Genomic DNA, 15139 nt, shown 5'->3' on the forward strand with positions numbered 1-15139 from the left:
TAAGCAAAAGCCGCTTGTGTCTCCAAATCATCCTAAATAAGGTGTGCCTAATTCTTTTAAAGCATCTCTCAGCTGGAATGTTCATCAGGATGAAATGGACTGTGAAGAAGAATAAATAAAGAATGAGTCAGAAGCCTCCTGATCCCCCTCACTTCATTTTTGGTATGGTCGAAATAGGATTTCACAGACTACTTTGCACTTAAAATTCCTCAATCATCAATTCTGTCTGTCTGCCAGTTTGCCTGCTTATTTGGTGATTTTTAGTGGTGTATAACTGAAACTGCATCATATCGATCTTTTTTTTTTTTTTTTTTTTTTCAAATACTGTATCACTGAGGAAAATGTATTTGGAACAACTCTCAGACTCAATGATGCACTGCAGTTTTTCAGCTGCAAAGTACAAACAGCATAATAAACACATTTTTAAATGATCACAACTCAGTAAAGGTTACAATTAAAGCACAATCACAGAACTAGGATACACATCTTGATTAGGATTTCGTTTTTTTTTATTGGGGTGTTGTTCATATTGCTTTTCCACTCTTGACGTTGGAAATGGGATTGTGGGCGGGGTGAAGCGCACAGTTACCCTTTATAACCAGCAGATGGCGCTGACAATGCTCCAAGGTCCCACCAATGAGTGTAGTGGGATCATGCCAGTGTGACTTGGCAGAGGCGGGAGAAGAACCGAACCCAAGTCCCGGAGGAACTTTGACCGAGAGCGTTCTGTTTCCCGGCTTTGCTCGGCATTCGTCTCTCTTTGTGGATAACAGAACTGTCAAATAGTTACCGGCGCGTAATTACGCACGGAGTCGTAGCCGCGGCGTTCTTGGCTGAGGAAAGCAGCGGACAAAGGGAGGCAGGCTGGACTACAACTGATTTGAGGAGAGGACTCGTCTCGGAAGAACAACGGGGAGTAGGAACTATTTTTTGCTCAACAGAAACATCTGAGCTGACGTGTTTTTCTGGAACATTTAACAGTATGGGGACAGACGTTGGACAATAGTTTTTAATTTATTTTTTATTCTATTTTTGCTCGGCATCCAGCTCCCGTTTGAAGATCCACGGAGCATGGGGTAAGTTTGATGTTTTATGTTCCCTCCGCTTTTGTCTCAGATCTTCTGGTCCAACTGACGACAGTGAATCAGTGAATTTAGCGGTAGAAAATGAGCAAGACTTCTCTTAATTGTCGTTCTTTTGAAAGGCTTCATTTGTAATCTCAAAAGCTTGACCTGGTTTCTAACACCTTGACCTGCGTGACCCACGAACGTCTTCTTTAAACGTCGGTCATGGCTTAAATAGACTTATAGAGACAATATGTTTTACTATGTGAGGGACTTCAAAGATTTAAACACGGTTTAAGGTTGCTACAACTTCACAGTCATGTGATGAAACACAAGTAGCGGTCACGCATGTGTGCATCTGCAGTAACTACACTAATTTCCTGTTCTCTTTTCCACTTCTTCCATCTATTGCACACACACAACCACCACCGCGCCGCATGCTGCAAAGTGGATATATGGTTTATTTGCATGAGGAAGCGCAAGCTGTGCTGTGTCTCTTCAGCTGGAGAGTGTATATTTGGTTTGGATTATGCATGCTGCCAATAGTTAGGTTCAAACACACTGTCGTCACCCTCTACACTCAACCAGTTTCCTCTTAGTAGTCAAAGCTCCAACCGTCACATGAGCACAATGGGCAGAATGCAGTCTACTATCTTTGGCATTGTGGTTGTCTTTGCCAGTAATTAGTGTTTAAGCAATAAAGAAAAATCCTACTTTATATTTGAGAAAGAAATCAAACAATAAAGTCAAGTAAGCCCAGCATTAAAGAAACGCAGAATACATTAACCTGCTTAAATCTCATCAGTGCTCTTTCCACAAACATTAGACTCATTATCAGATAATCCAAATCCACTGGCATTTGTGAATGCCACCTCATGTCCCAAAATGGCAAATGTCAGCCAGCAATGACATTCAGCTGTTTAAGCAGTGTGTTGATTTTACTCATCCCATTCTGCCTGGCTGATGAAGATGTCTGTTTTTAATATCTTGCATACACTAGGGTAGATGTATCTTGGGACAAACTATCTGTGGATGACTGTATATAACCTAAACATCGAACACAAGATTCTATTCTATTAATTCTGTTGAAATTTTAAGCACATTCCCCATTGAAAAGGTTGAACACTAAATTAACCCTATCCATAATGGAGATGGCTGCCACAGTAAAGCCATTATTAACTGCATTTGTGATGCTTGAGTGATATTTATTCAGTCTGATCAGTAATATAAGTGTAGAATTAAAATTAAAAAATTACCAGACTCATTACTTATTGCTTATTTGCACGGTGGAGTGTTGAAGCCTGCTTTTGGCAACCTAATTGGATGAATTATGTTTTTTTGTGTGCTTAAAAAAACTATTTTATAAATTAAGGTTGTTAAAATGTTTAGAGATAATTTCCCCAACAATATGGTTATAGTTGAGCAGCTTTAACGCTAATGTACTGAATGTCACTCGTTAAAAACCAATGCATGTACCTCTTTCCTCGCACTACTGTTCAATGTTGCAGTTTTGTTTTCCGTTGTACAGCTATCATAAATAAATTGAAGAAGCAAATCGCATTAAAATATTGAACGCACAGAATTTGTGATAATTCGGGCTAAACAATTGTAGAAAAAAAAATCTAATTGCGATGTTTCTGGTCGATAGTACGGTTGCAGAATTGTTGCAAATTTCACAAAGTCATATTTTTAAAAGCATGACTTGGAATTACATCATAACATAAGCTGTGACTAGTAATGCAAAGACACCCAAGTCAAGTGCTATGCAGTCCTTAAAAGTTTCAAAAATTGGTTACAAAAAGCAGTGATGCTGCCATAAATACTATCTGGATATGTTATTATCTGTATATAAAAATAAATTTTAAACAAACGTTTTATAATTTTTGCCCTTTTAATATTGTACGTAAATTCTATGTAAATATTTAGATTTTGGTCATTGACTAATTGCATGAAGCACAGATTGAGGGTTGAGCAAAATGGCATACAATTAATATCATGGGATAAATTGATTCCCATCACAGTAACTGTATATTTATTGTGATAAATTTAAATTCTGAATGATATTAAAATGTGAAATGTATATAGAGCCTGTTAAAAGGGGCTGAAATGATCAGACTGATTAATTAGCACAACAGATTCTGGGTCAGTCAAATGCACATTAAATAAATTGTGGCCTTGGCTATTTCAAAATTGAAAATAATTAGAATACCGTAAAAATTTGAATCACAAATGATAAATCACTAAATATAAACATTTCATGGAACTATAAAAGATTGTCATACTTAATAAATACTGCAGATGCATATAAATCAATGATCACACACATAAAAAATATACATCAAAATGAATACAAAGAGGAAATAAGTAAATCAAAAAGAGCAAGACACAGAGATGAAACTGGGTTGAGTTTAAGTTTAGTGAGAAATATGTAGTAGAAACTGGGTGGAGCTTAAGTTTAGTGAGGAATATGTAAGTACAATGGTACCTCGACATACGATCGTTTCGACAGTCGACACACAATCTTTTCGACGTCCGACATAAAATTTGAGTCACCATTTGTTTCTACATCCGACGACATGCTCGAAATACGATGAAATGAAAGCACCGCAGACGTACGCACGGCAGATTTTCCTGTGAGAGAAATCAACACGGGTTCCAAGAAGGTTAGTGCAGGTGATGAAAATAGGAAAAAGGTGACGCTTACAATTGAAATGAGGATGGAAATGATTAAAAAAATATGAGCGTGAGGTGCGCTAGTAAAATCTCAACCGCACCTTTCTCTCTCTGTGATGTCAGCCACGCGGTGTGTTCAGGTACAACATGCAAAATACATCCGCCACATGAGAACCGGATTCGTTTCATTATTACAGGAGTTATTATTTTATTATTCCGGTTTTTATCAATAATTTATTTATTTTGCTAAGGGTAATTTAATTGCTGTTCATAATAGTACCAAGAAGAGTATTTATTAACGATTTAGTGTAGGTTTTCTCAGGCTGTGGAACGAATTCATGAAATTATCATGTATTCATATGACAAAATCCTGCTCGACATACGACCATTTCGACTTACAAACAAGGTCCTGGAACGAACTAACTTCGTATGTAGAGGTACCACTGTACTTGCCATTACAGTATGTAGTATATATGTCTTGCATGATGTTATGAGTGATGCCGGACCGAAACAATTTTGAGCAACCTCTTTGAGGCATGTTTAAAAAAAAAAGTCACATTTCAAATTGTTTAACTTTAGAGGTGCCTATGAACACCTGTGTAAAGTTTAATTGGCCACTTAATAATCTTAACGTCTTTCACCCTATGTCCTTGACTTTCTTCTTGTTCTGCTGCAGAGGAGTGCCCTTCCAGCATTAAAATGTATCCACTACATCGAGAGAGGTACATTTATACCCTTGCGTCCCTTATCTCACAGCAAAGTGTGGCAGGGATGGGCAACAAGTGATGTGTAATAATCTCCTACTCTATTATTAGCTATATTATTTCACTGGTGATTAAGAAGGCCAAGGTGATTATGAGCATCACATAACATTTAATGATGATGTCCATCAAACATGTAAGCTCTTGAAAAAAGTCTATTTATAATTAATATGTTACGTTTACTGATGTTTGGCTCCTCATATTTGTTTTGTCCATCCTATATAGTGGAGTTCTGCAATGCAGCTTTGCATCAATTTTTGTAGTTTTGATTAGTTTCCAGAAACAACATTAGATGTTTTTTTCTGGCGCTAATCAGGGGATCAGAATGCCCATCCCTACTTTATGAAATCATTATCATCCTCTCTCCCTGTTTATCCTTGTCATTGTGGAGTGTGTTTGTACTGTATGTGTAATGTGATTGAAAATTGTTTCATTTAAACCTGCTTCTGTATTTTTAATGTAATGGGAAAAAAGGATGAAAGTCTTATGAGTTACCCACCAGTGTTGTTTTTGGTAGCCCTTTTAATTTTTGTTTTAGTCTTTGGCTTTTGGATGAAAATACTTATTAGTCTTTGTCATATTTTAGTCATTTCAAAATCAGTTTGTCTTCGTCTAGTTTTAGTCGACGAAATCTCATACAAATTTCGTCTAGTTTTAGCTGACAGTTACTTGTATAATGTTTTCGTCTGTAAAATTCAAACGTTTTTGTCCAAAAATAAACAACGGTTTCCAACAATTTCGAATGAACAAAGACAGATGAACAGATATTGTAGCGTCTACCAGAACAATGCCAACTTGGTGATGATAATACAGTACACACTTAGCAGGAAAAGCAGTACATCATTTTCATTTAAACCTACCTGGATGCCACGAACTGTGTGTAAAAAACAAAAAAAACAAAACTGGGAAGTCTGTGTTTTGTTGTTGTTGCTATTATTAGAGTCTAGCCATAATTTGCAAGCAATCAATATTTCCCAGTAATTGCTCATTTACCAAATAAAACGGCTGAATAGCTATTAGCTAAATGCCATTTCGCCAACTTGCTCTCCTGTAGACTTACTGACCAGAGAAGCCAAGTTGCTCTGCTTTAGACTGGCCAGTGTTTTAAGAGGACCCTCGCCATTCTAAGCTAATGCTAATGCTATGCTAACGCTAGGAGTTACATTTAGCATCCCATGATCACTCAGCACAGACCTTTAAAGGCTAAAGCGGCATTGCATATTCTCTCTTGCCAAGAAAACAAATTGTACCGTGTTTCCAAACAAGCAATATGGAGTGCAGCCTAGCTATAGACGTAACCGAAACTCCGGTGAGGAGAGTGAGGGAGAGGCGCAGAACATCTCACATGAGTGACACGACCCAAACACTGCTAAGATGCAAGCTGACGTACTCCATATACAGTATGAAAATGTCATGCATTGTGAACATATGACAGAAACGATGTTGCATTTTTGTCTCGTTGTCGTCTTGTCAGACGAAAACTGGCACTCGTCTCATTATGTTTTAGTCTCCCAAGCCACGTGTTTAGTTGTCATCGTGACGTCATCGTCATGAAAAAAATGTTCGTTGACGTAATATTTTCGTTATCATCATTGTTGATGCAAACAACAGTCTTATCCACCAGTTTTATTGATAGAACCTGTCCATTGTTCTAATAGGGTTCGACACACCTTTACCATATAGATTTATTAAACATTCCAATTTTTCATGTCATGTTGAGTTTTCATCTTTCCTAAACATACAAGCTGTTTCAGAATGTTCCAGGACTAATATGTATCTGGATCAAAATATGTATACTTCAACCCAAATTACACACACACTTACACACACACACACACACACACACACACACACACACACACACACACACACACACACACACACACACACACACACACACACACACACACACACACACGTATTCCCTTACCCTCTTTAACGTGGGCTTGATGAATAACTGCATGTCTACTTTCTTCAGTTAAGCTGTTCAGTGCATGAAAAGTTTTGGCGGGAAAGTATTGTAGCTGCTTTATGATGACAACAAGCTTGCTCTAAGCTCCCTGCGCAGCTGATAGTACTGTACCTGACTGCGAAGAAAATCGGCGTGCTGTAGAAACCTCCCTTGTCCCTACTCACCCAACTTAGCTTCTTGTGATTCCCCGCTCCCTTTCACAATTACAATTGGGTTATCAAGAGGACCCGCTTTAAAGATGAAGGGAACTTCAAGATGGTTGTGATGACAGAGTTGTGGATGATCCTTAAAGTTTCCCTTCAGAAGTGCTGGAAGGCGTAGAGCAGAAATCTGGGAAAGTTCATTAGATTCCATAGGGGATTGCTTTAAAGAAGAAAAATCTAATTTGTAGTAAGATTTGAAATCTTTTGTTACAAAAGTCACGGAACTTTTTGACACACCTTGTTATTTGCATAATCAATTTATCTGCAGCATAATGAGCCAAAAACACATAGCACACTGTGTCCTCGCACCCCACAGACAAGCTACCTAGATGCACAGTGGGAGTGAAATATCAAAAAGAAAAGTTGTCAATTCTCTTGCAAAACTTTCTTGGCTTTCAGACAAGCGTTCCAGTACTTCTGTGTTTATAAGCTTGACAAAACTGGTCAGATTCTCCCTTTAATTTACAAAAAATGTAAAAATGTTTAGTGGTACTATGTAGTTGACCAGGTAGAGTATTAGTTATGAAGAGTAGCTTGGAGGGTTCATTAGGGCAAATTAAAATATCAATTCATAATATTTTTCGCTTATGAAAGTCTTCATATTTTTTCACCCTACGATTGTCGTTTTATGTAAAACTCCAAATTGTCGTTCTGGCTTCAAATGTGCGTTCGTCTCTTGGAAGAATGCACCACAATAGTTAGCTGGACATTAAAAGTGTAACAACTCTTTGGAGATATACATTTGAAACAAAATTTTCCAAAACAACAACAACACCCCCAAAAAGCCACAAATCCTTAGGGACCAGGTTTGTCTTCTTAATGCACAGATGGTAAAAAATGATGCGTGCAACTGATCCTCTCATTTATACTCAAATGTAGCTGGTATACAGAATCCAGGACAGACTAAGGCTTAAGGGTAAATGTAGTTGATGCGATTTTTATTCTGGCAACCATAAAATGGGTTTTTCAATTATTAAAAAAAAAAATAATAATAATTGCGTCCCATTAAATGCATTGTGCCGTAATATATACAGTAGATTATGATATTGATACAACCAGGGGTTAAGGTGGGCCGGAGCCGACCTCTGCCACCTTGGAGTCCATCTTTGTCACCCGAGCTTCGCGTCCTTACACCAAAAAAAATAAAAAATAAAAATTTAACTCAAATTGGCAGTAGCGCCCATAGACTGGATATAAAGGTACCACTGCGGACCAGATATCATTTACGCCACCACAATCTGCATGGCTCTCTCATATGTAAGTGCTGGCATGCTCAACGAATCAAAGCACAGGATCACCCTCTGCTTGGCCTTGCCTTCTTTAACACGCAGCATCTACCGAGTCAGTCAAACCACCAGTATCCATTTGAACTAGAGATGTCCCGATCGATCGGCATCCGATCACGTCATTTTCAAAGTATCGGAATCAGCAAAAAAATATCGGACATGCCTTTTTTAAAGCACAAATGGTGCCATAACACATGTAGAAAGACCGTATACAAATACACATCTATTTTTTGTCCTCTTCAAAGAATGAATAATGTTAATGCCACTTCCTAAGCTGAATGGAGCGAAAGTGCCAAATTTCAATATTTTATTCAAAGTTGAACATAGAAGACTGCACAAGAGCTTAAAAACTGAGAAAATGCATAACTTTTAAGGGATAATATTTTTTCCAAATCTGGAAAAAGTTGGGACATGTATAGAGACTGGAAAAGTTCATTGCACATATTATAAACTGCTGAAAGACCAGTTACCACAAATTATATCCATTGGCAACTGACTGAGTATAATAATGCTTAGCTTCAAGATCCTGATGGAGCTACATAGAATCAATGCCATCATATTGTAATTGTAATATTCTATTATATGCCTGCATCCCCCAGCCATCTGATAGTTTAATGGTAATTAATTTTTCATGAGGGTAGCGTGTCACTAACAGCCTCAAGCTGGTGCACTTCTTCTGCCTGATGATATTTAAAGACACAGTTCATGACTTAAAGGAAATGTTAACCTTGTGCCTTCAGCTAAGTCAGTGCTTGACTTGACCATGGCGAAGTATCAAACAATGTTTTTTCTGAAGTCAAGCATGAGCAGTTTCTTTGAGTCAAGTGAATAATAGTACAAGTATCAGCTGGCACTTGATGAATTCATCCAGTGGTTCCAGGCTCCCACTCAGACTGCCAGAGACTTGTTTTAAAAAATGCAGACAAAATAAAAATAAAAAAAAATCCCAGGAAAAATGTGAAAGTAGTTAAAGAACCTCTCTCAAAGCGTTCTGCACTACAATGGAGGAGACCTCCATCTACAGAGATCCCTTTCCAATCCGTGCTTTGACATTTGCGGTTTCAATTATTCACAGATTTTTGAGGTACTGTATAAGGCTCCCTTGACATCTGTGCATTGTGTCATCTTCATTATCTTCATCAAAGTGCACATTAACTGTGGAAAAACGAGGGATCACTGTAATTATTCTGTTGGTCTATCTGCTCTCCAATCTATGTAGAGCTGTTTCAAACCCTAAAATGCACAACAAAATCCAAGCAAACTGAGCTAGATTTTATGTTTTAAAAGTATGTAGAAAGATCATAAACTGGTGTCTACAGTATATTTCTAATCTCTTATAATAGCAAGGGAAATATACGTACATTAAAAAAATCTAGCTACTGGTAAAATCTCTCTTATGGAGTTTCATTAAATGTTTCATTGTCCTCCAGAAATGACCTATAATAAGCAACACAAGGAGAATTTAATGTCTTTTGCTGTATGTACATTCTTCTTGTATCAGTCATTCATCCATTTTCTGTGCCACTGATACTCACAAGGTTCACAGAGGTGCTGGAGCCTATCCCAGTTAAAGTAGACAGGGTACACCCTGAACCGGTTACCAGCCAATCACTTCTTGTATTATATGAGATAATTTTCCTCATTTGAACTTTCACAAAAATGCTTTTGTTCTTTTTTTTTTTCCCCGTACAAGAATTAGTCATTGTTCTTAATCAAATCGACTTGCCTGCTCTCTAATGATTAGGGCAAGGCAAGGCAAGGCACATTTATTTATATAGCACAATTCAACAAAAGGCAATTCAAAGTGCTTTACATCACATGAAGATCATAAAAATCACATCTAAATCAATACAACGAAAAACCAAGACAAAAGATTGCATTTAATCACAAATAGAATAAAAATAAATAAATACAAATAAAACAAAAATATAACAAAAACTACTACTAATAATAATAATTGAAATCAGCAATGGAGATAAGCACAAGAGGGATAGAGAGCAGTTATGGATATGCAGTGCTAAACAAAAGCGTTTTTAGCCCTGATTTAAAAGAGCTAACAGTTTGAGCATACTTCAGACGTTCAGGTAACTTGTTCCAGAGGTGAGGAGCATAATAACTAAATGCTGCCTCACCCTGCTTGGTTCTTGTTCTTGGAATATGCAGAAGACCGGTTCTAGACGACCTTAGGGGTCTAGATGTCTTATAGGAATCTAACAAGTCAAGCATGTATTTTGGTCCAAGGCCATTAAGTGTTTTGTAGACGAGCAGTAGTATATTATAGTCTATCCTTTGACTCACTGGAAACCAGTGTAGCGATTTCAAAACCGGTGTAATGTGGTTCAGCTTCCTTGTATTTGTGAGGACTCTGGCTGTAGCATTCTGTACTAGCTGCAGCTTCCTGACTGATTTTTTATCAAGACCCGTAAATATACCGTTGCAATAGTCCAATCTGCTGAAAATGAATGCATGCATAAGTGTTTCCATGTCTTGTTGAGTCAGAAGCCCCTTAATTCTGGTTATATTTTTTAGGTGGTAATAAGCGGATTTAGTGACGTACTTTAGATGGCTATCAAATTTTAGGTCTGAGTCAATATTTACGCCAAGGTTTCTGACTTGATTTGTAGCTGTAAGTGACATTGTGCTAAGTTGCCTGCTTATCTTTGACCTTTCCTTTTTTGGCCCAAAAATGATCACCTCTGTCTTCTTCACATTTAACTGGAGAAAATTCTGGCACATCCATTCATTGATTTGATGAATGCATTTACTCAGGGAGACTAAAGGACTATAATCATGTGGGGACACAGAAATGTACAGTTGTGTGTCATCTGCATAGGCGTGATAGGAGATGTTATACTGTTCCATTATCTGAGCTAACGGAAGCATATAGATGTTAAATAAGAGTGGTCCAAGAATTGACCCTTGAGGGACTCCACACGTGAATTTGGTTCGTTTTGACTGATAGTTTCCGATTGACACAAAGAAATCCCTATCATGTAAATAGGATGTGAACCACTGAAGAATAGTGTCAGTTAGCCCTACCCACTGTTCCAATCTGCTGAGCAGTATGTTGTGATCAACCGTGTCAAATGCAGCGCTGAGATCCAATTGTAACAGAACAGATTATTTGCCTGCATCGGTATTCCGACGAATATCATTTAGGACTTTGATAAGCACGGTCTCAGTGCTGTGTTGTGGTCGAAATCCAGACTGAAATGAGTTAAAAAGATTGTTTTGCATCATAAAAGTCTGGATCTGTTCAAACACAACCCTTTCGATAATTTTCCCCAGGAATGTCAGATTTGATATTGGCCTGTAATTGCTAATGGTTGAGGCATTATTAGGTTTTTTTGGGAGATGTTTTATTACTGCAGTTTTTAAAGTCTTTGGAAACTCTCCTGTTTGGAGAGAAGTATTTATAATCTGAAGTATGTCTGGGGCTATGCAATGAAAAACAGTTTTGAAAAAGTTTGAAGGAAGGATGTCAAGGCAGCATGTTGTGGGCTTTAATTTTGACACAATTTCTGTTAAAGTGGCATAGTCCAAGAGGCTAAACTGTCTAAGATTGACGTGGGGGACATTTTGGGAGGCATTTGGTGTAACAATTGTTAATCTGGAGTTGCACACAGTCTGTCTAATCTTTAGTACTTTGTGTGTAAAGAATGCTGCGAAATCATTACAGGACACCTCAGATGCCAATTCCTGTGGTATTGATGCTTGTGGGTTTGTCAGTTTGTCAACAACAGAAAATAGTGTTCGAGTATTGTTGGTGTTTCTACTAATGATCTCTGAAAAATATGACTGTCTAGCATTTTTCACTTCCTGGTTGTATTTGTATCTCTTTGTAGATATCATAAAAAACTAGGAGTTTGTTTTTTCGCCATCTGCGTTCTGCTCGTCTACAATCTTGCTTTTGTTTTAAAGCTAGTGTGGCATTTCTCCAGGGTGACCTCTTCTTTCTTGACAAAGTTTTTGTCTTAACCGGGGCAATAGTGTCAATTACAGTCATCACACTGGAACTGAAACTATTTACAAGTTCTTCCACTGGAGCTGTTGTAGGGGTTAATGGTGAGGCATAGGCCTGTGTGAATAACGCACAAGTGTTATCACTTATGTAATGCTTCCTAATCACCTCTGTTTCCCTTTTCAGAGGATGGACAGGGGTGGTCATTTTAAACATAATGCAGTAGTGATCAGACAGAGCAACATCATTCACTGTGACCTCAGAGATGTTAAGACCTTTGGATATTATTAAGTCCAGTATGTGCCCTCTGTTATGTGTTGGAACTGTGACATGCTGAGATAAACCAAATGTATCCAAAATATTTAAAAGCTCTCTAGCACATCCTTCTTCAGGATTATCAACATGAATGTTAAAGTCACCCACTAAAACAACACAATCAAAGTCCATGCAGACAGAAGACAGTATTTTGGTAAACTCATCAAAAAACATTGTGTTATACTTTGGTGGTCTGTAAATTGTTACCAAAGCAGCTCTGCAAGGGCTTTTTAGCTGAATGACAATATATTCAAAGGAATCAAACTGACCACAGGAAATATTCGTGCATTGAAAACTCTCCCTGATCAGACTGGCAACCCCACCTCCTTTCTTATGGGTTCTTGGCGCACTAAAGAAATTGAAGTTTGTGGGAGTTGCCTCAATCAGAACTGTAGAGCTATTATCTTGATCTAACCAAGTTTCTGTTAGGAACATCATGTCAAGGTTATTTTTGCTGATAAAATCATTAACTAAGTAAGATATGTCAGCTAAAGATCTGATATTTAGCAGAGCCAATTGCAGATTCCAGACTGGATTCACTGGTGAGTTTTGGGAATGACATACTATGCTTAACAGGTTGGCAGAGTTGATTGAACGTTTTTTATTTCTCGCCAATCTAGCCCTTTTTTTGTTGTTTATCACCACTGGGATTGTTGAGCATACAGACTGTACTCCATAGGGCCCCGGCTTTTGCTGGGACAAAACAGTCTTTGTAATGTTGTCACAGCCTGGACCCAGTGCGTATCATATTGGTGTCGCCAACATGGCTTCCTCGATAGAAGGATAATACCGTGTAGTTCCAGAGTTGTAGTGCTTTGGCTTGCCCCGAGAGAATTCCAGGGGAGGCTGGTTGGTTTGTTGCCATCTTCCCCTGGCACCTGTCGGGTGAGACAGGTACAGGGTGGAAGCGAAGACATGAACTTCAGGAGATCAAGAGACTGGTTAACCTTGCTATTTAGATCCATGGAGTCCCGACCAGGTTGACTCATTATTCCATCCAAACTAAGTCGTCGACGGGATGGCTTCCGGGACTGTGGGGATTTAGGCCTTGATGAGGCCTTAGCCTGACTGAGTCGGCAGAGTGGTGGCGTCTTGGAGTGTGAGGATTTGGTGCTGGATGGGGCCTTAGCCTGGAGTCGGCGGCGTGGTGGCGTCTTGGAGTGTGAGGATTTGGGGCTGGATGGGGCCTTAGCCTGGAGTCGGCGGTGTGGTGGTGTCTTGGAGTGTGAGTGTTGCCTGCTCTCTAATGATTAAGAACAACATTGAAACTATTCCCATAGAAAGATTGGAAAAGGTCGCTATGCTGTCATGTTTGCTGGGTTGCTGTAAGAAGGGTCCTAATGACTTACAGAATGTCGTTCATGACAGTGATTTTGTCTGATGTCAATAGCCACAATTCTGCTTAAGATCACATAATGTAAAATCAGCCTCCAGGCTTTTCAAGGAGACAATCAATTTCAAAGACGACAGAAAAAAAATCTCAATTCATTGGCTTTCTTTTTTTCATTGAGTGAAATAGACGTTCCTATTACAAAACAAATAGAAAACTTTTTGTCAAAGAAGTGAAGAACATTTGCATACTTATGAAAGGCCACCCAAGTTCTTTTTACTTAAGATAATGCTAATACCAGAGCAAAAAAAAAAAAAAAAAACAGTAGCTCTTCTCTTAGCAAGGCAAGAAAGAAGAAATACTTTTAAATAAACATAGCTGAACATGTTTGTGACCCCTTTAATTACTGAGCTGTAATCTGCATGCGCTCTTTGTGCACTCGAGCATGGATGAGCAGCAATGAGTGGATGATGGAGGGGGTGGCGGAACGGATGTATGTATGACCTGAAAAAGATTGCAACTAATTGATTCGGATGTCCTGTCACAGAATTCATGACCCTAGCTCAGGGGTGGCAACCTTTTTGGGGCCACATTTGATTCTAAAATTTCAATGAGGGGCCAGTACAGCTATACTGGCGTTGTGTGTCGTGTGAGAACCTCATAGATGAAAACAGCACACATACAGTGAGCTATCAAACCTTTAGATTGCATCTGTTTTTAATGAGTTTCATTTAAAACTCATGAGTTTCATTTGAAACTCATTAAAGGAATAAAAAATTATTGAAAAAGGAATCTAACTTACTCCATTCAACAACAAAATACAACAATTTAAAACATTTCTGCACTGCTTTTCTGTTGTTCCAATGTGCGTAAACATGCACTCAATGAAGAGCACTTACAAATTTCTATTTGCATTTTTTTCTTAACACCAGAAAAACTGAAATTTCAGTGGGGATGATGTTGTTGGTCTCCTTTTTTTATCACTGGCATCCAAGTGTGGAGTTTTCTCAGGATAGATCTGAGGTTTTGAGCAGTTAACTTGCATTTGTGACGGGCTTGGTTGACGTTCATGACACTAAATGTCTGATCACACAGGTAGGTCGAGCCAAACTGAACTAGCATCTACTTTGATGTCCTCCAGGGGTTAGAAAATTTGACTTCTTTAAATGAAGTGTAAAAGTAATTAAGTTTCATAGACTTTTAACCTTTCCTTTGAAGCAGATTGAGATTGATCATTTCCAAATACACTTTCTCCGGTTAGGTTCCAGGGTCATGTGACCAGGGGCCAGTACACTATCTGAAGTGACTTGTCTTTTTTTTTTTTTTCCAAAATCAGAGATCCCACAGAGACTCTCCATGCAGGTTGTCCAGTGATTTGCTGTACTTATTTCTTTGTGTTTTGGGTGGCCTCTTTCTGCATGGCTAGTGTAATGACAAAATGAAAATATTTCAAAGACGAACAATTTTTTCATGGTGTGACAATGATGAGTTAAAACGTGTCTTGGTAGACTAAAACATAACAAGACTACTGCCAGTTTTTGTCTGACGAGAAAAGAACGAGACGAAAATATGCC

General features: G+C 38.3%; 1 protein-coding gene across 2 annotated transcripts in view; it reads left to right on the forward strand.

The window, feature by feature from the left end:
* Positions 1-637: 637 nt before the first annotated feature.
* The window catches only part of homer3b (homer scaffold protein 3b), a 70761-nt gene continuing 56259 nt past the window's right edge, over positions 638-15139 (forward strand). Inside the window, exons 1-2 of one of the 2 annotated variants that reach the window (XM_057842070.1) lie at positions 638-1076; positions 4414-4459. In XM_057842070.1, the coding sequence (XP_057698053.1) occupies positions 4437-4459 (23 nt within the window). In that variant the 5' untranslated portion in view covers positions 638-1076; positions 4414-4436. The remainder of the gene's footprint in view (positions 1077-4413; positions 4460-15139) is intronic. The other variant, XM_057842071.1, reaches the window with a different exon arrangement.

Source organism: Corythoichthys intestinalis, chromosome 7, assembly GCF_030265065.1.
Source record: "Corythoichthys intestinalis isolate RoL2023-P3 chromosome 7, ASM3026506v1, whole genome shotgun sequence".
Taxonomy (NCBI): domain Eukaryota; kingdom Metazoa; phylum Chordata; class Actinopteri; order Syngnathiformes; family Syngnathidae; genus Corythoichthys; species Corythoichthys intestinalis.